Consider the following 22,592-nt stretch of genomic DNA (forward strand, 5'->3'; position numbering starts at 1 on the left):
CCCCTGCCCCCGCCCCTGCCCTTGCTGCATCTTTATAAAGTGCCTTTACTGCAGGGTGCCTGGGCGGCTCAGTCTGTTGAGTGTCCAAGTCTCCATTTCAGCTCAGGTCATGACCTTGGGGTCCTGGGAATGAGCCCTAAGTTGGGCTCCACGCTCAGCGGGGAGTCTGCTTCTCCCTCTGCCCCTCCCCCTGCTCCTTCTCTCTCTCTCAAATAAGTAATCTTAAAAAAAAAAAAAAGGAGAAAATGTGGACACACACACAAGAAGGCCATGTGAAGGCTAGAGCTCTGCTGCCACAAGCCTTGGAACTACAAGCAGCCAGGAGAGGCCTGGGACACATCCTTCCCTAGCGACTTCAGAGGGAGCATGGCCCTGCCAACACCTTGATCTCAGACTTCTGGCCTCCAGAACAGTGAGACACAAATTTCTGTTGCTTAAACACTCAGTTTACAGTACTTTGCGTTGGCAGCCCCGAGCAAATTACGATGTACAACCTCAAACAGAAACTCTGCGCCCACTAAACAATAGCTCCCCATTTTCCCTCCCCCAAGCCCCTGGGAACCCCTAATCTGTAGGCATTTCATATAAAGTTAGCTCATACTATACTTGTCCTTTTATGACTGGCTTCTTTCACTTAACATAACGTTATCAAGACTCATCCACGTTGTAACGTTGTAACGTGTGTCAGAATGTCAGTGTCTTTTTTTTTTTTTTTTTTTTTTGAGAGTGTGAGTTGGGGGGTACTGAGAGAGGGAGAGAGAGAGAACCCCAGGCAGACTCTGTGCTCAGTGCAGGCCCTGACACAGGGCTCGATCTCATGACCCTGAGATCATGACCTGAGCTGAAGTCAAGAGTCTGAAGCTTAAGCGACTGAGCCACCCAGGTGCCCCAGAATGTCACTGCTTTTTAAAGCTGAGTAACATTGCTCTGTATGGATACACCATATTTTACTTATCTATTTATCTGTCGGTGGAGAGGTTGATTCCGCCCTTTGGCTACCGTGAATAATGCTGCTATGGACACTAGTGTACACATATCTGTTCCAGTCCCCTTTTTCAGTTCTTTTGGTTTTATACCTAGAACTGGAACTGCTGGGGCACATGGTAATTCTAAGTTTTTTGAGGAGCTGCCAAGTATTTTCTACAGCAGGGGTGCTGTTTTATATTCTCACTAGCAATGCCCTTGGATGCGTTTTTTCCTTGCCTATTTTCCAGGCCTTATGTTCTCTATTTCATTTATATACCACTTTTACTGTCTGCTACTCCTATCCCTACACTATAAACTCCGTAAGAGCAAAAATGCTAGTCAGTTTTGTTTACTGCTCCAACCAACTGCATCCAGCACATAGTAGGTGCTTCATAAACATTGAATAACTGAGTGAATGTGATCCTGGGGTTAAATCTGCAGATTTGAAGAGGCAACGAATGCCTCAATATCCCATACTGAATTGCCAGCTGTGCTAAGATTCCACGGGTTCTAGTCTAGGCCCTAGGAATCAAGATTATCAGGGTGAGTCAAGGTGGATGCTCTGGACAGGTGTGCTCACACCCCCTGAAGCACAGGGCTGACTTCCCCGGGGTCATCCATCGGGCCTCAGGAGCAGCTGGAAGGGGTCTTAGGCTGGGTGTGTATCTGTCTGGCCGTGACACTGGGGTCACAAGCCTAGTATGGAGGGGTATCAAGCTAGGAGTGGGAGACTGAGGAGGATGGGGTGCTGATGGAGAGGAGTGGTGAGCACCGACTATAGTAGATGGAGCCTCAAAGCCTGGGCAGAGTCAGGGACATTAAGAAGCAGCACCATCACCCCCTTGAAGATGAAGCAACCAAGGGAGCACGGATCAGCAGAGGGGAGGAGCCTCGGCAGGCTCCCCAGAGGGAAGGGCAGTGACATGGGGTTGGGGTCTCAACTCCTCATCAAAGGAGAGGTGCAGCCCCCTGGAGCGGACCTAGGCAGGGGCCCGGCCAGGGATGGGGACCCTGCTCTGCTCACCTCCGGCCGGTGCACTCCGGGTCGGGGAGCTGGGCGAGGGCAGCGGGGCCGGGCTGGGGGAGCGCCCGAGGCCCAGGCCCCGGCGCAGGGCTGAGCGCAGGCCGCCCAGCTGGACCTCAGCCGCACGCCGCTGCGCCTCCACCCGGGCCAGCTCGGCCTCCAGGCCTTGCCCCCGGCCCTCAGCTGCGCTCAGCCGCAGCCCCAGCTCCGCGATCTCGGCCCGCGCCGCCTCCAGCTTCAGCTCCAGGCTGCGGGCGTGGTCCAGCTGCTGCTTCTCCGCGCCGCGCGCCTCCTCCAGGGAGCCCAGCAGGCCTCGCTCGCGGGCCCGGAACTCGCCCTCTTGCTCCTGCAGCTTCCTCTGGGCCCCCTGGAGCTGGGGCGGGCCACGCGGGGAGGTGGGAGTCAGCAAGGCCGCCCCCAACCCAACACCCCACCTCCCAGACCCAGCCTGGGGCCCCTCCCCAAAAGCAGCTTGCACGAGACCCGAGTTTTAGCGGTCCCCACACCCAGGCAAGATGTGCAGGAACAGCCACGGGAGTGTGGGAGTTAACTACTAGAATCTGCTTTCTCTCTTCCGTGTATAACGCCCCGTAGTATTAGCAATAAACTAACAACCAACACCTACTTGGATAGGACTTATCAGGGCCAGGTACTAAGTACTTTTAAAAAAACTCAACTCTACCACTATGAATCATCTCCGTTTTACAGATGAGGAAACTGAGGCACACAGCAATGGCATGACTTACTCAAGGCCACATAGCTACTACGTTGAGAGCCAGGATTCAAACCCAGGCCCCCCGGCTCCAGAGACTCTTCTTTTAACTACTGAGTTGTACTGCCTCTCAGTGCACATAATTTATCAATATATCACACAACGGGGCATGTGCTAAAAAATTACGTTCTGATGGAGTGCATGGTCACACACATACCCCTCTGGTCTAGAGAATAAGTCACCCCCTCGTGGTCACCAGTTTCACTAGAAACCACCATCTATGGAGGACCTGGGAGCCAAGACCTATGGCAGGGCCCCCATCCCATGAATGCTCCGATGCAAGGAGAGGTCAAGTGACATAGTCAAGGTCGCAGTAGATTCACTACAGTGAAACAGCCAGAAAAGCAGAATGGAAAGAGAGCAGGCTCTGGAGTCAGATCTGAGCGGCTGTGTCACCTTGATAGACCCCTTGACCTCTCTGAGCCTAAGTGTCTGATTCTCTGTGTAAAAGGGGGTTAAGCGTACCTACCTCATGAGGCTGCCGGGAGAATCAAACACGGTTATGCCTACAGAGCTTCCCCTCACCCCCCACCCCCACCCCCGCTACACAGTTCTTGCGGTTGTTATTACTATCACACCCGGGGAAGAGTCTCACAGAGTGGGGGACAGGGACGAGTCCTAGGGAGTGATCTCTCAGAATGACTCCAGCACTGGAGTCCCCCTGCTTCTTGCTGGTGAGAGAAAGCACAGGGCACCCCAGCTGTCTCCTGAGACCCTCCCCATCCACACAGCCCGCCCACCCGGGTTACCTCCTGCCGCACGGCCTCCATGCTGGCCTCGCCCTTCAGCAGCTTCTGTCGGAGGCCCAGGGCCTCCCGCCGGCCCTCCTTCTCTGTCCGCTCGCCCAGCGTCAGGCGGCCTTGCAACTCCACTAGCTCCCGGCCCAGCCTGGCGTTCTCACTGTCCAGCATCTTCATCTGGGGGAGACAGTGGACACAGGTAGGACCTCAGACCCTTCTCAGCATCCACAGCCCCTTCTAGCCCAAGGTGCTGAGGGCCTCTTCAGTTCTGCCCCATACCTTGCCTGGCCCGGGCACACGTGCACTCAGGACCCACTGATCTAGGGACAGGAACACCGACCACCACCTCAAACCCACGGGGAACCTGCCCCAGACACCGAGCTCCAGCCATGCCAGGCCCTGGGGGCCAGGACCCCCACTGGCCACCTCATCGTAACCACTCATCATGGGGAGTGGTGAACCCCCCATCAGAAGAGGAAGAGGAACTATAGGGCAGGAACCACAGCTTCCCAGCCACCTTTCTCTCTGGGTATGCCTGACTTTTTTCTTTTTTTTTTGTATGCCTGACTTTTATGGGGTACTTACCAGGTGTCCATCCCTGTTCTAAGTACTTCAATTGTATGAGCTCATTCATCTTTACACAAGTCTATAGGGGCAGGTACTAACATCATCCTTGTTTAACAGATGAGAAAACTGAAGCTCAGAGAAGTGACTTGTCCAAAGTCACACAGCACACAAGCCGCAGACTGGAAGTCAATCTCAGACATGCGGAATGCAAAGGTGCGTCCTAAGCCCCTAGTTCCCCAGGGGAGGAGGTGGGGGGTAAGACCAACTACCCCACAGCGCTGGAGTGAGGGAGGAACACAGATCATCATGCTGTTGCACGAAAAGCGCCCAGCAAGAGCCTGGCACAGAAATGTGACTTCCTTTCAGGGACTCCTGTGGTTTCCCAGGACTTCAACCCAACAGGAAGGGGCTTGAAGTGTTTGTAAACGGGGCTACTGGTGGGAGATAAAGAGGATTAGGTATTCAGGCTGTGATATCTCTGGGCAAGGCAAAGCCTCGGAACCCAATGGGGCTGTCGCCTGTTCTGCGAGTCTTCTGGGAAAGCCTGAGCCGACGATGGTTTTTATATTTTTAAACAGTTGGAAATGGTTTCTTTTTAAATGGCTGGAAGAAGATCCAAGAAGAGCAACATTTCTTACATGTGAAAAATGATATAAAACTCAAATTTCAGTGTCCATAAACAAAGTTTTAATGGAACACATGCCCACGCATTTATATACCGTGTGGGGCTGCTTTCTCACTATAATGAGAGTTGGGGAGTTGCGACAGACTGTATGGCCTGCAAAGCTACAAATATTTACTGTTGGGCTCTTTATAGAAAATGTTTGCCAGCTCGTGATCCATCTCATGGGGGCTGCACCTCTTCTTGTTCACAGACTCCTCTGAGATTTGGACAAGAGCTCCAGACCCTCTTCTTGGAGAAATGTGAATGACTACATACATAACTGCGTACAAGTACACACACACACACACACACACACACACACACACACGTGCAGAGTTGCAGGGGTTCTTAAATTGAAAAGACTTGCTATATAGTTCAAAGCCTTGGGGGCCATGCAGGGGACCATGGAGGGAACCACACTCCATAAAAGCGTGGGGTGCTACTGGTCCAGCAGCAAGTGCCCAGCGAGGTGTAGCACCAGGGAGGGTACCTGCCGCCGGAGCTCCTGCAGCTCCCTGCGGGCCTCCAGCCGGGAGCGCTCCACCTCCTGCAGCCCAGCCCGCAGCTCCTCGGCCTCCTTGCCCACAGCCACCCGTGCCTCCGTGAGAAGCGCCAGCTTCTGCTCCTTGTCCTCATTGGCAAGCTTCAGGCTGGAGTGGGGAGAAGACAGAGGTCAGAGGCAGCCACAGGTCCTGAGAAGAGTACGCTGTGGGGCTCTACACAGAGGCCTGCTCCTCTAATCCTTCCAGTGGGTCCGGCCAGCTCTTGGCCTAGAGGTGCCCCACATGCTAAGTGACCACGTGGCCCCTCCTGAGCTAAGCCCTGTAGGGCTGGGGACCAGGCCCAAGGCCACAAGACACAGACTCCAAGGTCAGGACTAGTCTCCAGGGTGACACCCAGCAGGTGGGGTCAGAGTCTGGACCCAACCTTGCCTGCCATACCTTTCCCCTTTTTTCAGGTAGAAAAATCACCTAAAACTACCCCAAGCGCCCAGCTGTGGTTCAAGGGCAAAGACTCTCCCTATCTGTGTGATTTCTCCAGCATCTTGGGGGTGAAGGCAGCTTCTAGGGACAAGATCCAGTGTGAAGGATGCGCTTGGTGAAGGACTCAGAGCTGGTCCCCTCGCATCACCTCACCTGATCCGTTCGCTCTCAGCCTTCTTCACGGCCGCCCGCAGCTCCTCGTTGGTCCGCCGCAGGGCCTCGCGCTCCTGGACACCCTCGCTCAGGCTGCGCCGCAGCTCGCTGGCCTCCTGGCGCTGGGCCTCACGGCCATCCTGACCCTCCCGTACCTGGCGCTGGGCCTCCAGCAGCTCCCGCCGCAGCCCGTCCCGGGCATCCTCCAGCAGGCGCAGCTGCGTCCGAAGCTCTTCTGCCTGGGAGGGTGGCAGGTCATCACGGGACACGCGACAGGCCCCACTCCAGCTGGGACTTGGCAGAAACCAGCCCACATCCGAGTCCCCGGCCACAGGCACCTGCCCCCTCGCTCTCAGCAACTCAGACCACACGTGGGAGTTCTGATTTGGGGCACAGCATGCCGGAGTTGGTGGTATTAGGGCCTGAAATAATCATCCACCTAGACCTTTCTATGGAGGGACATCAAGAGGGCAGGGACCTCCCCAATGCCCTGAGTCCCAGATGTACACAACAAGGACTCAATAAATGCTTACTGCTTCCTTTCTGCGTTGGCTGTCCATTTGTTCTCACATGCAGGGACAGATCTGATGCTCTTCTTTCTGGGCCCCTAGCAGGCCAGGCCCCCAGTGGCATTTAGTGTGCTGCCCGGAGGAGGGGGGCGGACAGCTTACCTCACGCGTGGAGGATTCCCGCTGCCTCTCCAGGTTTCGGGCCTGTTCTTGTAGCCTCTTCACCTCCTGGGCATGTGTGTCTGCAGCCTCCTCCAGCTGGGCCCGTAGGTCCCGCAGCTCGGACGTCAGAGCATTCACGGTGCTCTAGGACAGGTGGACTCCTCAGATGTGGGGAGGAGTCCCACACCTGGCTCTTCAGTGGGGCCTGCCAGCTGTCCCCCTTCAGCCCCTCCTGCTGCCTGGCCAGGCCACCTGCTGATCCCCTGATGCCCAGTGAGTGCGGTCCCCGCACCATTCTCTGCCTCGGCTATGCCTCCTCCCTCTGATGGGGACTCCCAAGAAAGGGCTGAAGCTCCCCCACGGCCAGGAGCCTTCCCCAGGGCAGAGCCATGCCCCTTCCCCGCAGACGGGCTGAGCCTCCCGCTCACACAGAGCTGCCCTACCCGGTCCTGCTCCTGCCGGCTCTGAGCGTCTCTCTTCTGTCGCTCCATCTCCAGGGAGATGGCGGCCAGGCTGTGCTGTGTGCCCATCAGCTTCTCCGACAGTGCTGTCTTCTCGGACTCCTTTAGGGACAGGGCCTGGGCGGAGGCAGGGAGCCAAGGGGCTTGGGGGCTCGGTGGGTCACAGGGCCATGCTCGGGCTTCCTACCCCCCGCCCTGGGGAAGGTGCCCACTGGGGGCTCAGGACCTTGTCTGGGTCACCGCAGCGGGCCACAGGGCTGCGGTGCAGATTCACCCCCTCTGTAGCCCCAGAAAAGGCCACGGCAGCCCTAACAGTAAGTCTGGACAGGGACGCAACCTCGAAATCTTGCTAATGTGTCACAACAATCCTTGCCCTTCCTTATTCTCCTTTTACAGATGAGGAAACAGACTCAAGAGGTAAAGTGACTTGCTCAGGGTGACAGCTGGCGAGGAGACGGACGCAGTCCAGCCTGACTCCATTACATTACAGGCAAGTCAGGAGTTAGCTCTTTTGAGGGGGGTCACGGGGACGGCTCAGAAGGCAGTCCTGGGGGCTCCACGGCCAGCCCCTGGGGGCGGAACTGATGACAGACCCTGGGCCAGCTTTCCCGGCCCCGGCGCTCATGTATCATGAATGCGGCTGCCACTCAGGGAGTTCCCACCACGTAGAGGCATGGCTTGCTGAACATGGGTCTCAGCAATGCTTCACATATGACCTTTGGACCCCCTCATCCTGCAGGGGATGACGGTGTGCTCCAGAGAGGGCCTCGTAGCTCCTAGCTCCTAGCTGCTGGGTGGCTGACCAAGGACCAGCCCGGAACAGGGGCCCCTCAGGCAGCAGCAGAGGCCACACCAGGGCTCACGTACCTGTTGCTTCTCGCTCTCGGCCAGGAGGAGGCCCTCATCACGCTCCTGCTGCAGGGTGGCGATCTCTTCACTCAGCTCTTCCTTCTCGGCCTCCAGTCGTGCCAGCAGCTCCTCCCGCTCCCGCTGCAGCTGACTCTGCAGCTGGGCCCGCTCGGCCTCCAGCTCCCGCCAGGCAGCCTCCTGCAGGCCAGGCAAGGGCACGTGTGACCCACGAGGCTGGGCCCAGACAGCAACTTCAGGGCCGCAAGAGCCACTCGCAGCCCAGACCCTGAGGGGCAGGGCAGGTGACCAGGTAACTACGAGGTGGGGTGAGTGATAAGGACTGTGACGGGGACACGCCGGAGCTGTGCAGGCCCCAGGGAGTGGCGGCAGCCTGGCCTGGGGGTCAGAGAACATTTCCCAAGGGAGAGATGGGCAGCAGTTAGCCAGGTCAAGACAGAAAAGCAACAGAAGCCCGGGCCCAGAGTCCAGCCCCAGAGATGGCCTGGAGGATAGAGAAAACCCGGCACGCCATTTAAGGTCCCCGGAGCTTGGATGACAAGGGGGACATGGTGAGCAAAGGAACCAGAGTCCCACGCCTTAGCCGGGCCAGGCCCTAAGGGCTGCAGGGAGGGCCGGGCTGATTCTGAGAATAGTCAGGGCAACAGAGAGCCTTAAGTCAGGGCGACAAGCAGTAATCTGAATTTGGGACTCAGGAGTTGTTCAAAGCTATGGAAGAAGGACCGGGATTGGGGCTCGGGTAGAGAGGGGCTGGGCGGGCTGTGAGGGACCAAGGGGGGCGGGGGAGGCAGAGCAGATGGACGGAAGAGCACAGATTTGGTGACAAAGAGGCCAAGTCAGAAGGTGCAGGAGGAGTCAGAGAGGACACGGGAGTTTGAATCCCTGGGGACTGGGGGGTGGGCGGTTAGATCCACAGGGCAAGAACGGCGCCTTCGGGGTCCCTCGGGGTCCCACAGGGACCGGGCCCCAGCGCCAGGCCTAGCAACTTTGGGAGGAGGCACAAGTGCTCCTTCTTCAAATGCTTTGCTGCCACCTGCTGGAGAAGTGAGACCCTAGCTCCCCAAAGCCAAGAAGACTAGGCGGGGATGTGGTGCCCCACTGGTCACAGAGCGACAGCCCGGACCTCTGTCAGAGGCAGCCCTGTCCCACATGGGTGCCTTGGGTCCCTTGCCCTGAGGCCTGCTCTGGACAGTAACTCAGTGCCATAGCAAGAGTGGAGCACTTAGGAAGTGCCAGTCATTACGCTAAACCCTTTATACAGATTATCTCGCCTCATCCTCTCCCCGTCATCACAGACAGGGAAATGAAGGCACTTTAGGTAACCTAACCAGGACGTGGCCAAGATCAGGTCCAAACCCAGGCAACGAAATTCTAGAACAAGTGTTCTTAGATAGCTCTGTTTTGGCTTCTAGTAACCTGGCTCTATGCCTTTCATGTGCTCAGGTCCCAGAGGGGTCTTTCATATGCAAACAGTACATCTTAGCAAATGAAAACGCTTCCCTACTATACATTAAATTAGACCAGCATTTCCCAAATGTCTGGACCTTGTAATCAAAATCACTAGGACTGAACCAGATTTGGGGCCTGGGAATCCATATGTTTGATAAAGCATCCCCAGTGGATCTCAGCTGCCCTTAGGGTCTCTGGAACAGAGATGAAGTTCCATTTCACAGATTTGGAGACTGATGCAGAGTGAGAAGGATGAGTTCTCTGAGGTCACATTGGAGACACTGGTTCAGAGCCCTGCCTGCCCCAACCAGCTACCCGAACCTTCTCTTGCTGGAGTCGCTGCAAGTCCTCCTCGTGAGCCACCCGCTGCTCCCGCAGAGAGGCCTGGGCCTCCCGCTCAGCCTGCACCAGCTTCTGAGCCATCAGCTCCTTGTCCAGAGCTGCCTTCTCCTCCGTGGTTGTCACCTGTTGCCGTAGGCCCACCAGCTCTCCTGCACAGGAAGGATAGGAGGAGGGGACAGGCTTGGGCCAGGACATCCCCACGGGGCAGCATCTTCAAACCAGACGAGCCACGTGGGTACGATCCCAGAGAGGAGAGCGGGGGATCTAGGCTGCGTTCTCTTGGAGAAGCTTCTTGCCCTCCCTGGGCCTATTCCCCCATCTGCCACATGATCCCACTGGCCCTGTCCCCCTCCCCATCTACCTGGAATGGCGTTCAAAGGAATGAAATGACATGAGGAAGACCCCCCAGATGGGGAGGTTAGCCAAAGAGAACAACCCACATTATGGATTGAGTGCTTAGTAGGGGTCCGACTCCTGGCTGAGCACGCGAGAGATCTACTCTCACTACAGCCTCACTATAACACACAGGTAGCTTATCTCGTACCCAGTCTACAGAGGAGGAAATGGAGGCTCAGAGGAGACAGGGAATTCCCCAAAGCTGCACAGTTTTCCAAAAGGCATTTCCTCTAATGACTGATTGTCATAAACACGCTTGCTGGGCTGTCAGCACTAAAGGACGTGACGACGGGGAAGCTACACCCCACTGTGGACAATCCAAAAGCCATCTCCTGGGTCAGAAGCCCGCCAGAGACCGTCAGCATTTCCCCTCCTGGTTCTGTCCGGCTCAGGTAGACGCGGACAGGAAAGTTCATTTCCATGGCCCAAGTAGACGCCTAGTCAATGCTTGTTGAGCAAGAGGAACCCCCCTAAGTTCAGACATTGGGCGGGGAACGTGGAGGGAAGCGGGGCTGGGAGCGTGGGGCTGAGAGAGTCCACGGCTGTGCAGAGAACTCAGACCACGCTCAGTGCCCTGGTGACGAGAAACAGCCACCGCTGGCTGAACCAGGCACTGGGCCAAGGTCCTCACGTGCCCTTCTCGCCTCATCCTGGCAACAGCCTTAGAAGGTGAGCATTATCACCTCTGTCGGATGAGGAACCTGTGGTCCAGAGCGGGAAGGGGCTTGCTTGAGAAAGCTCGGATCTAAGTGGCAGTAGCAGCGCTGGGACTCAGGTCAGCCAGACTCCAAAGCCAGTGCTCCCAACATCCGGAGACCCCAGAAAGCGACAGGTTACAGCCTGGGCTGGAGTTCCCTACCCCCAACCCAGGCCCCCCATACCAGTCAGGGCCTCCTTGGTCAGCAGCAGGGCCTGCCCATCGGCTTCCAGCTGCTCCCGGCGGGCTTCGAGCTGCGCCAGCTGCCGCCGCACCTCAAACAGGCTACCCTCCAGGGCTTCCTTCTCCAGGCTGCAGCACACACGATCCCTGAGGCCTTGGGACTCAGCCTCCCGGGCCCCAGGAAACTGTGACTCCCAGGGCGGGGCCAGCCGTGGGCCGGGCGCCAGCCTACCTGCTCAGCCGGGCCCACGCTCCCTGGGGATGCCTGGGCCCTCGCTAGGACTTGCCGGCAAGCCTGGCTCCTAAGTAACTGTCCCGGTGGACCAATGCCAGGGTGTGGCTGGTCACCGTGTGGCCCCGAGCAGACCCCGCCCCCCACCCCAGGGTGGGCTGGGCAGAGCCTGAGGCCTTACCGTAAGCGCGTGGCCTCCTCCGACAGGGTCCGGCCCTCGCGCTCAGCTGCCGCCAGCTGCACCGCCAGGCCGGCCCGCTCCCTGGCCAGCGCCTCCTTCTCCCGGGATGCCCGGTCCAATGCCTCCACCTGCCGTTGCGTCTCCCTCCGTGCCTGCTCCAGCTCTTGTTCCCGCCCGCTTAGCTGCCGGGAGAGCTGGCCCCCACCCAGGCATTGTGAGCACCACTCCCCAAATCTCCCGGCTGCTCACCAAGCAGCACCCCAACCCTGAGCCCAACCCAGGCCTGGCCGGGCAGGTGGGAGACCTGGGTTCAAGCTCAGACTCTGCCCCGATGTGCTATGTGTACTTGGGACAAATCACAGGCTCCTCTGGACCTGCACTGTACACACATACAAAAATAAGTGTCCTCCCACAGTTTAGGGAGTAGCTTTCTGCACCCTAAGACTTTCAGAGGAGCTTAACATACAAAACAGACTCAGAGTGAAGACCTGGAGCCCTGCTCCCTATGCCTCATGGCCCACCCCCCAGAGCCCCTTCCCAGGAGCCCAGGCCCTCTAGGACAGACACTGTATGAAGGTTCCTGGATCCCTAAAACCCTAAGGCACCTTCCAGCTATGTCCTAAAAAGTCTGAAATTCTAACGCAAAATTTATCTGGTATCATATGAATTTTTACTGAGCGCCCATTCATCTACCAAGGGCTTACACGGGTGTACTCTTCAGAACAATGTTTTGCGATAAGAACTAGCCTCGCATTACAAACAGGACAACTGAGGCATCGGGAGGTTGGGTAGCCCGCCCAAGGCTCCCAGCTAGCAAAGGGAGGGCTGGATTTAAACCCCGAATCAGGCTCCCAGGCCCGGGAGTTACGCCAGGACAGGATGCGGGAGGCTGGAGCCCCCCCACCCCGTACACCCACCTGCGCCAGCTGCTCCTGGAGCCTGCAGCGCTCCTGGCGCAGTGTGGGAAGCTGGTCCTCCAGGGCCTCCCGGGCCTGCTCTGCCACCCGGAGGGAGCCCTCCAGGCCCTGCTGCTCCACCTCTTGCTCCAGCCTCAGCTGCTCCAGCCGCTCCTGCTCCTCCCGCGCCAAGGAGGCCTCCTGTTCCACCTGCCGCTGCCGGCCCAGCAGGGCTGCCTTTTCCTCTTCTAGCTGAGGCAGCCAGGGGGAAGCCAAGGAGCGTCGGCTCAGCCCCTCCACCTGCGGTAGGGGGTCCCACCCAGGACCAAGGATGCCCCCTCCCCTCACCCCGCCCACCCATCCCAGCCAGCCCGGGCGAGGCTCCCTGGGGTAAGGGGCAGTCCCTTGGGCGTGTGGACACTGAGGAGGGGGCAGTACAGAGGAGGGCTCAGGGAGCTGCTTCCTCTCACGTGGAGTCAGGACAGAACAGAGACAGAAAGAGAGGCAGCGGCCAAGACAGGGCCAGGGCCAGAGGTGTACAGGGAGCTGTGCACCGAGGCAGGGGTCGGGGCTGGGGCTGGCCCCAGGGCACCTCGGCCAGTGCGGCTTCTGAGTGGGGAGGGCAGGGCCCGGGGCAGGTGGGCCCGCTGGCACCCGGCATACCTGGGCGACAAGGCGGTTCAGACCCAGCTTGTCCTGGGCAAGGCTCTCATTGAGGGCGCTCAGCTTGGACAAGGAGTCCCGCAGAGAGGCCTCCTCCACCCTCAGCTTGGTCATTGAGAGCTCGAGCTCCACGCGGCCAGCCTCTGCCTGTGGGGCCAGGGTGGCCAGAGACGGTCAGATGGAGAGACAGGGAGGGGAGAGCCAGGGAGAGGCAGGAAAAGATATGCGGAGACACGGAGATGGGAGAAGGCAGAGAGATGGAGGCAGGGGGCAAGGAGAAAAAAGAGGCAGAGAGATGAGCCCCTCAGAGATGGGGGGGGCGGTGCAGAGGACACAAAGTGAGGCAGAAAACCGGCTGCCTATGAAGCTATCAGAAGCCGCCCGGGGCAGGGCTGGGCAGGAGCAGGAGAACCCAGCTCTCGCAGGGCAGGGCCAGGCTCACAGGGCCTCCAGAGTGGTGTGGGAGGGCACCGCTCAGGACCCAGATCTCAGGGCTGGGGCAGGCACCTCTCACAGACCCCACGGAACCTGTGTCCAGAGATCGGACGGGATAACCTGAACGACAGGCACTGCCCCAGGAGCATCTGGAAAAGCAAGGACGTGACCACTAATAGAGGTCAGTTCACCTATGGCTGGGGTCAGAGGTCAGCCTACGGTCTGGGTGGAAGGGGTCAGCGGCCACCCCGACACCGGGGTCAGTCTGTGGCCAGAGCTAGAGGGCCTGGGGCCTAGGGCACAGGCAGGTTTGTGGCTGTGCAGCACATGGGGTCCCACCTTGCTCAGCGCCTCAGCCACCTCGGCCTTCTCAGCCTCCAGCACGTCCCGCTGCAGCGTGGCACAGCTCAGCGCCTCCCTCACCTCCACCAGCTCCTTCGCCAGCCCTGAGCGCCTCACTTCCAGCTGCTCTAGTTGTCTGTGGCTGTGGACAGAGGGTGGGTGGTGGGCGCCCTGCATCACTTCCCTGCCCAGAGTCTCCCGCAGCCAGACAACGTTGGCGTGGGCCAGGGACCAGGCCTGAGAGAGGAGCCTTGGAGGCCAGGGCCTCCCTCATAAGGACAGCCAAGCCCTCCACTTTTGGCTCTGTGACTCTGGGCCTCAGTTTTCATATCTGCAAAATGGGGTAACAGCTGCCTCATGAGGCTGTTCTAAGGATACGTGACCTACTGAACACGAAGTGCTTAAAACAGTGCGTGACCGATCTCCCCAACAGTCTGCAGAAACAAGAATACCCACCACCGACATACTAAACACCACCATGACTTATGCCTCAGAGGAGAAAGGGGTGCAGCAGTTAAGAGGTTAACTCTGAAGGCAGAACGCTTGGGTTCAAATCCTGGCTCTTCTAATAATGAGCTGCGTGACCTTAGTCAAATCGCATGACCCTTCTGTGCCTGTCTCACCATCCACAAGATGTGGACAGTGACAGGTCCCACATCAGAGTCATACCTTGAGGGCCGAACAAGAGAATCTCAGTGCTTGCGATGGTGTTCGGCACTTGGTCACATTACAATTAAAATTATTACTGTTAATTTTCCATTTAAAAAATAATATCAGGGGCAGCCCGGGTGGCTCAGCGGTTTGGCACCGCCTTCAGCCCAGGGCCTGATCCTGGGGATCCGGGATCGAGTCCCACGTCGGGCTCCCTGCATGGAGCCTGCTTCTCCCTCTGCCTGTGTCTCTGGCTCTCTCTCTCTCTGTCTCTACTAAATAAATAATTTTTTTTAAAGAAAAAAAAAGAAATAAAAAATAATATTAGGGCAGCCCGGGTGGCTCAGCGGTTTAGCGCCGCCTTCAGCCCAGGGCCTGATCCTGGAATCCCGGGATCGAGTCCCACGTCGGGCTCCCTGCATGGAGCCTGCTTCTCCCTCTGCCTGTGTCTCTGGCTCTCTTTCTCTCTCTGTTGTCTCTCATGAATAAGTGAATAAAATTTAAAAAAATAATAATGATATTAATATTACTACTGTTGCTTTAATTTTTCTTGTCACCAGCCATACCCCTACCTCATGGCACTCCTCTGACCCCTGGGAAGTGACAATACCTCTCTGAGCCTGTTTCCTCAAAGGGCCAGGTTGGAAGATTTGGAAGATCTTACATCAGAGGAGTGCTGTGAAGATTCCTCGAGATGGCAGGATGCTGTGGGGAGCCCCAGGGTACATTTCAGTGGCCCTGGCAGAGAGGCCAGAAGCCACTCACCTGCGCTCGAGCTCCCTGCGAGTCCGTGCACTGTCCTGGGCCGTGGCCTCCCGCTCCTCCTCCAGCTGGTCCCGCTGGCGCCGCAGCTCCTCCTGAGCCGCCTGCAGCTTCTCCCGCTCCTGCTGTAGCTCCTCGGCCTGCTGCTGGGCTGCCTGCAGGCTGCAGGCCAGGCTGTCCTTCTCCCTGCAGGACCAGGGGAGGGGAGGCTGAAGGCGATGCTGGGGCTGTTCTCCCCAGAGATGAGGACCGTGCTGCTGTCCTAGCAGGAGCCACATCCTCCGGCCTCTAAGGCACTTGCCTCCAGGAAGCCTTCCTGCCTCCCCCCATGGGTGACTCACTTCATCCACATCTCCCTGGAGCTGACCCCTCCCAGCAGAGGACACCCAGCTTTCCTTCTCCCCCAACCCACCCACCGACTTGGAGGCCCCATGAGATGGATAGAGACACTGGCATTATTTCCAACCACCCCACCAGGTTGAAGAGGCCAGGCTAGGCTCCTCTGCTGCTAGCTCTGCTAGTCCATAGGACCAGGAAATGCCCCTCAGCACCCCGAGCCCCTCAATTCTGGAAGATAGAGCTGGGTGTGCCCAGATGGCAGCTTCCTGCTGCACAGACCGGCAGCACGTGGGAGCCAGAGGGGGAGGGAGGGGGCAACTGGGAACTCTGGAGATTTTCAGCATGCTGCCTTCCCCCCACTTTCAGCAGTCACAGCAAAGGAGGGGGGCATGTGTGTTTGTCACCCCTCCTTCCAAGCCAGCTAGGGTTTTTGGCTGAAGCTAAGGGCTGATCGCTGCCATCGCCTCCGCAGCCCCACCTCTTCACTCGAAGTGGCAACCCAGATGTACACTAGACGCTAAGGCTGGCAGTAGGTGGGAAAAACCATACAGCACGACAGGAAGTAAGAACAGCACGATGCAAAGTGAGGTGTTCACTGTGTACACAGTGACCTAAAACCCCTCCTTCCAAGGCATGGAAAGCACTGGTCTTGCTGTCAGATGGACCTGAATTCCAATTCCTACCCATGGCCACACTGTTGTGTCCGCTTGGACAAGTCTCTCAAGCTCAGGACTGTCACAGCTCTGAACTGCCTGAGCGTGATGGGAAGACTAACTGAGCCTGGCACACGGCAGGTGTACAAGAAGCCTCTTCAGCCTCACCGCCAGGAAGCACCGTGGGAAGCAGAACCAGCGAGTTAACTGTGGTTAGGCTGTGACAAGGTCCCGCCCTTTTATTTCCACCTTCAATTTTCCAACTGTTTATTCTGCTGTTACATTTACGAAAAAAAAAAAAAAAAAGACGGCAAACAACAACAACAAAAATAACCAGGCATCTAAGAGTAGATAATTTCTTGTCTCCAAGGTCTCCAAGAAACGGTCTAGAATAGCACTGTCAACAGAACTCTCTGAGATGACAGAGATGTTCTCTGGCCATCTGTGGCTACCAAGCACTTAAAATGTGGTGAGGATAACAGAAAGACAGAATTTATACTTTTTTAAATGCTTAATTAATTTAAAGATTTTATTTATTTGACAGAGAGAGAGAACATGAACAGGGGCAAAGGCAGAGGGAGAAGCAGACTCCCTGACAAGCAGGGGCTCAATTCCAGGACCCCAGGATCATGATCTGGGCAGAAGGTAGATGCTTAACCAACCAAGCCACCCAGGCACCCTGATAATGCTTAATTAATTTAAATGTTAACAGACATTCTAGGCCAGTGATGAGCATGTCAGTGCAATCCACATGCTTATGGGCTCGGGCTGGCATTAGACCCAGGCCCCCACCCCGACCTCTCAGGCACCTGCTCAGGAGGCCGATGGTGCTCCGCAGACGCTGGGCCTCACGCTGGGCGTCCTCATGAGCCTGGGTGGCCCCGTCAGTCTTGTCCCGCAGACGCTGCAGCTGTTCCTCCAGGCTGCGGCGCTCACCCTCGCTGTCACTGAGCTGCTTCCGCAGGGTGCCCAGGAGGTCCTGGCTGGCCTCATAGCGCCCACGCATGTCCTGTGGCATGGGAACCACTGAGTCTGGGGGAGCCCTAGGAAGCTCCCAGAGCGTCCCCTACTCTCTGCTCGTTCCGAGATGTACACCAGCCTACTCTGCGGCCGAGGCCTGGAGCAGGAGAGAGGAGCTAGCCCCCCAGACAAGGTTTCCACTCCTGTTCACTGTCCCGACCACCTGTCTGAGCACTCGGCTAGGGCTCTGAGCCTCCATTTCCTCGGCCGCTCCGACCTAGGCCCCAGACAAACCAACAAGCACACTCGTTCCTCTCCTGGATTCTGACTACCCCAGGGCTCCTCCCCTTTGCACCCAGGTTGACTCTCCCCCAGACTCTTCGATGCCCCTAGATCCCCAGTTCCTCCCATCCTAGATTGATTCCAACACCCCCTCCAACACCTCCCAGCCTTTCCCAGGCTCCTGGCTCCCGCGGTAGGGCACTCTCCTCTCCTACACCAGGACTCTAGCTCTGCCCCGGCTCCTCTGGCCCCAGGCTCCGCCCCCAGCTGCCCAAGCACCTCGCCCTCTGGGCTCAGACCTGCCCCAGCGCTCTCAGCCGCCTCCGTGGGTCCTGACTCAGTGGCTCTTTCTCGGGGCTCTGGATCCCCTCCAGGACCCAGCCACTCTCAGGCCCCAGGCCCGGGCTCCTCCCGCGGAACCCCGGCCCCGCCCCCGCGGCGCTGGCCCCGCCCCCACGGCGCTGGCCCCGCCCCGAGTGGCCCAAGCGCGACCCCGGGCCTGGAGGCCGCCCCTGAGGCCGCTGGGGCCTCCCACCTGGATCTGCAGCTGGCGCTTGTGCAGGGCCGAGTGGATGAGGGCGAGCGTGGAGGAGTCGGAGCAGGCCGGGGATGGGCCTCGGCGCGGGGAGCGGCCGCGGCCGGGCGAGGCGCGGCGCGGCGGGGAGGGCGTCCGGGGGCCCGAGAGCCCCCGCAGGCTGCCGTCCGAAGCGTCGGCCGTGCGCTCGGAGCCGCTTAGCTGGACGCCGCTGTCCACGTCCGACAGGACGGCCTGCGGAGGGGGGCGGGGAGGCGGGGCCGCGGGTTGGCTGGGCAGGACCAGGGGCCACGCGTCGGCCTGCCCCCACACTGGGCGCACGCTCCTAGCTCGCTTCCCACAGGCCCCCCTGATTCCATCTGCCCTGGCCCAGCCCTCGGCGCCGGTGAGGTCTCCCCTATGCTGCCAAGACATAAATCGGGCATTTCCCACAGGTGGGCCTGGAACGTGCAGCGCCTCCCCTCAGGCTGGGGCTCCCCTGGGGCAGAGGCCAGGCTCAGCTAGCAGGGGCCTCCAGCAGCAGCCTGGGGTCCCCGCGCCAGCCACTAGCGGCCCAGCTCCAGGCCACCTGGCCCCGCCCGGCACAGGGCTCCCGCCCACCTCACACCTGTGCCAGGTCTCTCAGGGTCTGCTGCAGCCCCTCTCCGTCCTCTGTCTCCACGGCCGCCTGCTCCTGGAGCCGCAGGGATTCCTGGCATGATGTTGGGGAGACAAAGAGTGGTCAGGGTTTCTACCCTAGCCTGAAACTCCACCTTCATCTCCCTCCTCGGGCCCTGCCCAACAGGTGGCCGCTAAAGCCATGCCCACAGGCCAAACGCTTGGTAGACCCCAGAGCAGCCCCAGTGCCCTCACTGACCGACCAGGCCCAGAGAAGCACAGTGTCACTATACAGGTCACACGGTCTGTTGGAGGAGGGCGGGACATAGAACCCAGGCCAGGCCCCACACAGAAGGATGACCAACCCAGGCAGTACCCTTGAAGGGGGTCCCTCTTGGAGGGAGGCAGCTAAGCTCCAAGAGAAGGAGCTCTGGGCTAGCAGGGCACAGGCATCTCAGTTTGGGCCTGTTTCCTCATCCGTGTAATGGGACTCAGGCTACATACAGGGCTGCTGAAAGGATGAAATACGATAAAGTAGGTGCACGTACTTACCACTAAGCCGGGCACACACCAGGTACTCACACTAGGCCTGGCACACAGTAGGTGCTCAATGAATGAGGGGTAAAACTGAGTCTAAATGGGATGCTAGAGGGATCCCTGGGTGGCTCAGCAGTTTAGCACCTGCCTTTGGCCCAGGGCAGGATCCTGGAGTCCCAGGATCGAGTCCCCCATCAGGCTCCCTGCATGGAGCCTGCTTCTCCCTCTGCCTGTGTCTCTGCCTCTCTCTGTCTCTCATGAATAAATAAATTAAAATCTTTTATAAAATCTTTTATGAATAAATAGGATGATGCTAGGGGTACCTGGGTGGCTCAGTGGGTCAAGCATCTGCTTTTGGCTCAAGTCATGATCTTGGGGTCCTGAGATCAGGCCCCAAGTCAGGCTCCCTACTTAGTGGGGAGTCTGCTTCTCCCTCTGTCCCTCCCCCTGTGTGTGCATACACACACACACTTATAAATAAATAAATAAATAAATAATAAAAAGAGCAAGCAAGCAAGCAATAAATGGAATGCTAAGGGTGGCCCAAGCAAGCACAGCCCTCATCCACAGATCTGTTCTGTCTCCCAATCCCCCCCATGTCTCAGGGGCAACTGCATCTCACCAGGGCCTCAAGCTTCTCAGTAAGGACCTTGTTGACCTGATCCTTCTCCAGATTCTGGTTCTGAAGGCGCTCCACGGTCAGGGCCAGCTCTGTCACTCTGGCAGAAGGGCAGTTACAGACATGAAGGGGAGACCCACCCACCTCAGACCCACCAGCTCTATGACTTTCATGCTTTCCCAGACCTCAGGAAGGGACCCTAGCCTCCACCTCCCTAGCTGTGTGACCTTCAGCAAGTCACTTCTCTCTGGACTTCAGACTACTCATCTGTAAGAGAAGAGTGAGGCTGCCACTTGCTTTCCCTCATGGGAAGACACCCTGGGACTCATCCAGGTCACAGGAGCTCGGAATGGAAGTTCTAGCATCAGTGGTTAAATCGTTCATAACGTGCCCTGAACAAGAGCCCCCTGAACCTCAGTCCCCCGCCTCTGTCACACACAGTGTCTATGAAGACTAGCTGAGCTCACACAGGGGGAGGGCCCATCCCCAGTGAACAGACACTCGTTCCTCCCTGAATCCCCAGATGCACACTCTACAGGGAAGCCTGCCTCCTGTGCTGCCTACCAGGTACCCACCTGGCACTGAGATTGGCCTTGTCCAGGTTGCTCTGCACCTTCAGCTGGGCGAGGTCCTTCTCCTGGAGCACCTTGTCCCGCAGCTGCTCCTCCAGCTGGGTCTGCAGCAGTGCCTGCTTCTCCAGGGCTGCCTCAGCCCGGCTCTCAGCCAGCCGCAGGCCTGCACTCAGCCCCAGGTCCGCCTCCTGGATGGCTCTTGAGGCCCGGGCCAGCTCTCCTCCCAAATGCAGCAGATCTCTGGTGGAGAGAACAGAGGATAGAGACAGGACAGGGGCAGGGTCCCAAGTATAAATTAAAACTATCCCAGGATGGTATAGTTTTATAGGTATATAGTGACAGCGATGTCACTGTCAGATTGGCAACAAAACAAAACAAAACACAACGTCACATAAAACACAATGTAGGCAAGGCTATGGAGAAACAGGCCCTCCGCTGCACTGCTGGCATGAGGTAAGTAGGTGTAACCATGACACAGGGCAATTAGAGCTCTGAAAATTATAAATGGATAGGTTCTTTTTTTTTTTTAAGATTTTTATTTATTTATTCATGAGAGACAGAGAGAGAGAGAGAGAGAGAGAGAGAGAGAGAGGCAGAGACACAGGCAGAGGGAGAAGCAGGCTCCATGCAGGGAACCTGACATGGAACTCGATCCCGGGCCTCCAGGATCACGTCCTGGGCTGAAGGCGGCGCTAAACCGCTGAGCCACCCAGGCTGCCCAAATGGATAGGTTCTTTGACCTACTGACTACACCCCTAAGAGTTTATCCTATAGATTGGCCCAATGCAAGGAAAGTGACCTGTCTATGTGATCCACTGCAGCATTGCTCATGTAAGAAATACTGGTAACAATCTAAATGTGCATCAAAAGAGGGCTACCATTAAATAAATCTGGTATATCCATTCAGTGGAATACTCTTCTCCAGATCCTGGTTCTGAAGGCGCTCTGCGCTTGGCACAGAATCCACTTGGGATTCGCTTTCTCCCTCTCCCCATCTCTCTCTCTCAAATAAATAAATAAATATTTTAAATAAATAAATAAAACATATTTAGGGGTACCTGGCTGGGTCACTTGTCAGAGCATGCAGCTCTCGATCTCAGGGTTGTAAGTTCAAGCCCCATGTTGGATGTAGAGAAGCTCTCCCCAAAGCCTCACCTGCTCAAAGATCAAGCAGGACCACGCTCCCCTGCTCACATGGGCCTTGGGGGCTCTCACAGCCTGACCCCCCTTCCTGCCTTTTGCTTCAACCCCACTGACTGCCATGTCCTCCTACCTCCGAGCCTTCGCTCACACTCTTCCCTCTGCCTGGAGTGCCCCTGGCTCTGCTGGTTAAAATCCTACCCAGCCCTTGAGGTCGGTGCAAATTCCACCTCTCCTATGAAGTGTTTCTCTAACCTCCCCGACCCTCCCATCCTCTGAGAATCTGTGGTATTCTCTCTATTTCCATGCCACTCACCACTCACTTCCTCAGTCTAGAATTTTGAGGGTCCATATCTTTTCATCACTAGAGCTTGCAAGGTCCTGTAGCAGAAGCTGAACATTCTAAGGGATTAAATGCAGGAGCTTATATCCTGTCTCAGCCACTTACTTTCTTCTGTGTGACCTTGGGAAGGTCACTCTACCTCTCTGAGCCTCAGTCCCCTCACCTGTAAAATGGGAATTATAATTCCCACCTCATAGGGACGTTGTAGATACCAGAAGAAATAAAATGGGGCAGCCCCAGTGGCTCAGAGGTTTAGCGCCACCTTCAGCCCAGGACGTGATCCTGGAAACCTGGGATGGAGTCCCACATCAGGCTACCTGCATGGAGCCTGCTTCTCCCTCTGCCTCTGTGTGTGTGTGTGTGTGTGTGTGTGTGTGTCTCATGAATAAATAATATTTTTTTTAAAAAAGAAGAAATAGGGATCCCTGGGTGGCGCAGCGGTTTGGCGCCTGCCTTTGGCCCGGGGCGCGATCCTGGAGACCCGGGATCGAATCCCACGTCGGGCTCCCGGTGCATGGAGCCTGCTTCTCCCTCTGCCTGTGTCTCTGCGCCTGTCTCTCTCTCTCTGTGACTATCATAAATAAATAAAAATTTAAAAAAAAAAAATAAAAAAAAAAATAAAAAAAAATAAAAATAAAAAAAATAAAAAAGAAGAAATAAAATGGCCAAAGAGCCTAGCTCAGAGTAACACCTGGTAAATGCTGACTTCCCTGATGGTGCCAGAAGCTATTTCTGCCTCTCCACAGAGCCTACACACAGTAGGTGTGCTGGGTTGGACTGACATTCAACTGAGTTGAGCTGAATTCAACTTAAAAAGAGGGGCTAGGGGATCCCTGGGTGGCTCAGTGGTTTAGCACCTGCCTTCCGCTCAGGGTGTGATCCTGGAGACCAGGGATCGAGTCCACATCAGGCTCCCTG

The 22,592-nt window shown here is 57.2% G+C and overlaps 1 protein-coding gene across 6 annotated transcripts in view; it reads right to left on the minus strand.

The window, feature by feature from the left end:
* The window catches only part of CROCC (ciliary rootlet coiled-coil, rootletin), a 41,926-nt gene that overhangs the window by 8,211 nt on the left and 11,123 nt on the right, over positions 1–22,592 (minus strand). For all 6 annotated transcript variants that reach the window (XM_038531843.1, XM_038531841.1, XM_038531839.1 and 3 more), the window contains 19 exons: positions 20,195–20,431; positions 19,623–19,719; positions 18,474–18,557; positions 17,867–18,100; positions 16,899–17,098; positions 15,101–15,283; positions 13,682–13,826; positions 12,908–13,054; positions 12,266–12,496; positions 11,349–11,542; positions 10,937–11,064; positions 9,639–9,808; positions 7,869–8,048; positions 6,984–7,118; positions 6,541–6,684; positions 5,870–6,108; positions 5,224–5,383; positions 3,512–3,679; positions 1,991–2,363 (listed from right to left, as the gene is read on the minus strand). In XM_038531843.1, coding sequence (XP_038387771.1) covers positions 1,991–2,363; positions 3,512–3,679; positions 5,224–5,383; positions 5,870–6,108; positions 6,541–6,684; positions 6,984–7,118; positions 7,869–8,048; positions 9,639–9,808; positions 10,937–11,064; positions 11,349–11,542; positions 12,266–12,496; positions 12,908–13,054; positions 13,682–13,826; positions 15,101–15,283; positions 16,899–17,098; positions 17,867–18,100; positions 18,474–18,557; positions 19,623–19,719; positions 20,195–20,431 — 3,449 coding nt within the window. The remainder of the gene's footprint in view (positions 1–1,990; positions 2,364–3,511; positions 3,680–5,223; positions 5,384–5,869; positions 6,109–6,540; positions 6,685–6,983; positions 7,119–7,868; positions 8,049–9,638; positions 9,809–10,936; positions 11,065–11,348; positions 11,543–12,265; positions 12,497–12,907; positions 13,055–13,681; positions 13,827–15,100; positions 15,284–16,898; positions 17,099–17,866; positions 18,101–18,473; positions 18,558–19,622; positions 19,720–20,194; positions 20,432–22,592) is intronic.

The sequence above is a fragment of the Canis lupus genome, chromosome 2, assembly GCF_011100685.1.
Source record: "Canis lupus familiaris isolate Mischka breed German Shepherd chromosome 2, alternate assembly UU_Cfam_GSD_1.0, whole genome shotgun sequence".
Lineage (NCBI taxonomy): Eukaryota > Metazoa > Chordata > Mammalia > Carnivora > Canidae > Canis > Canis lupus.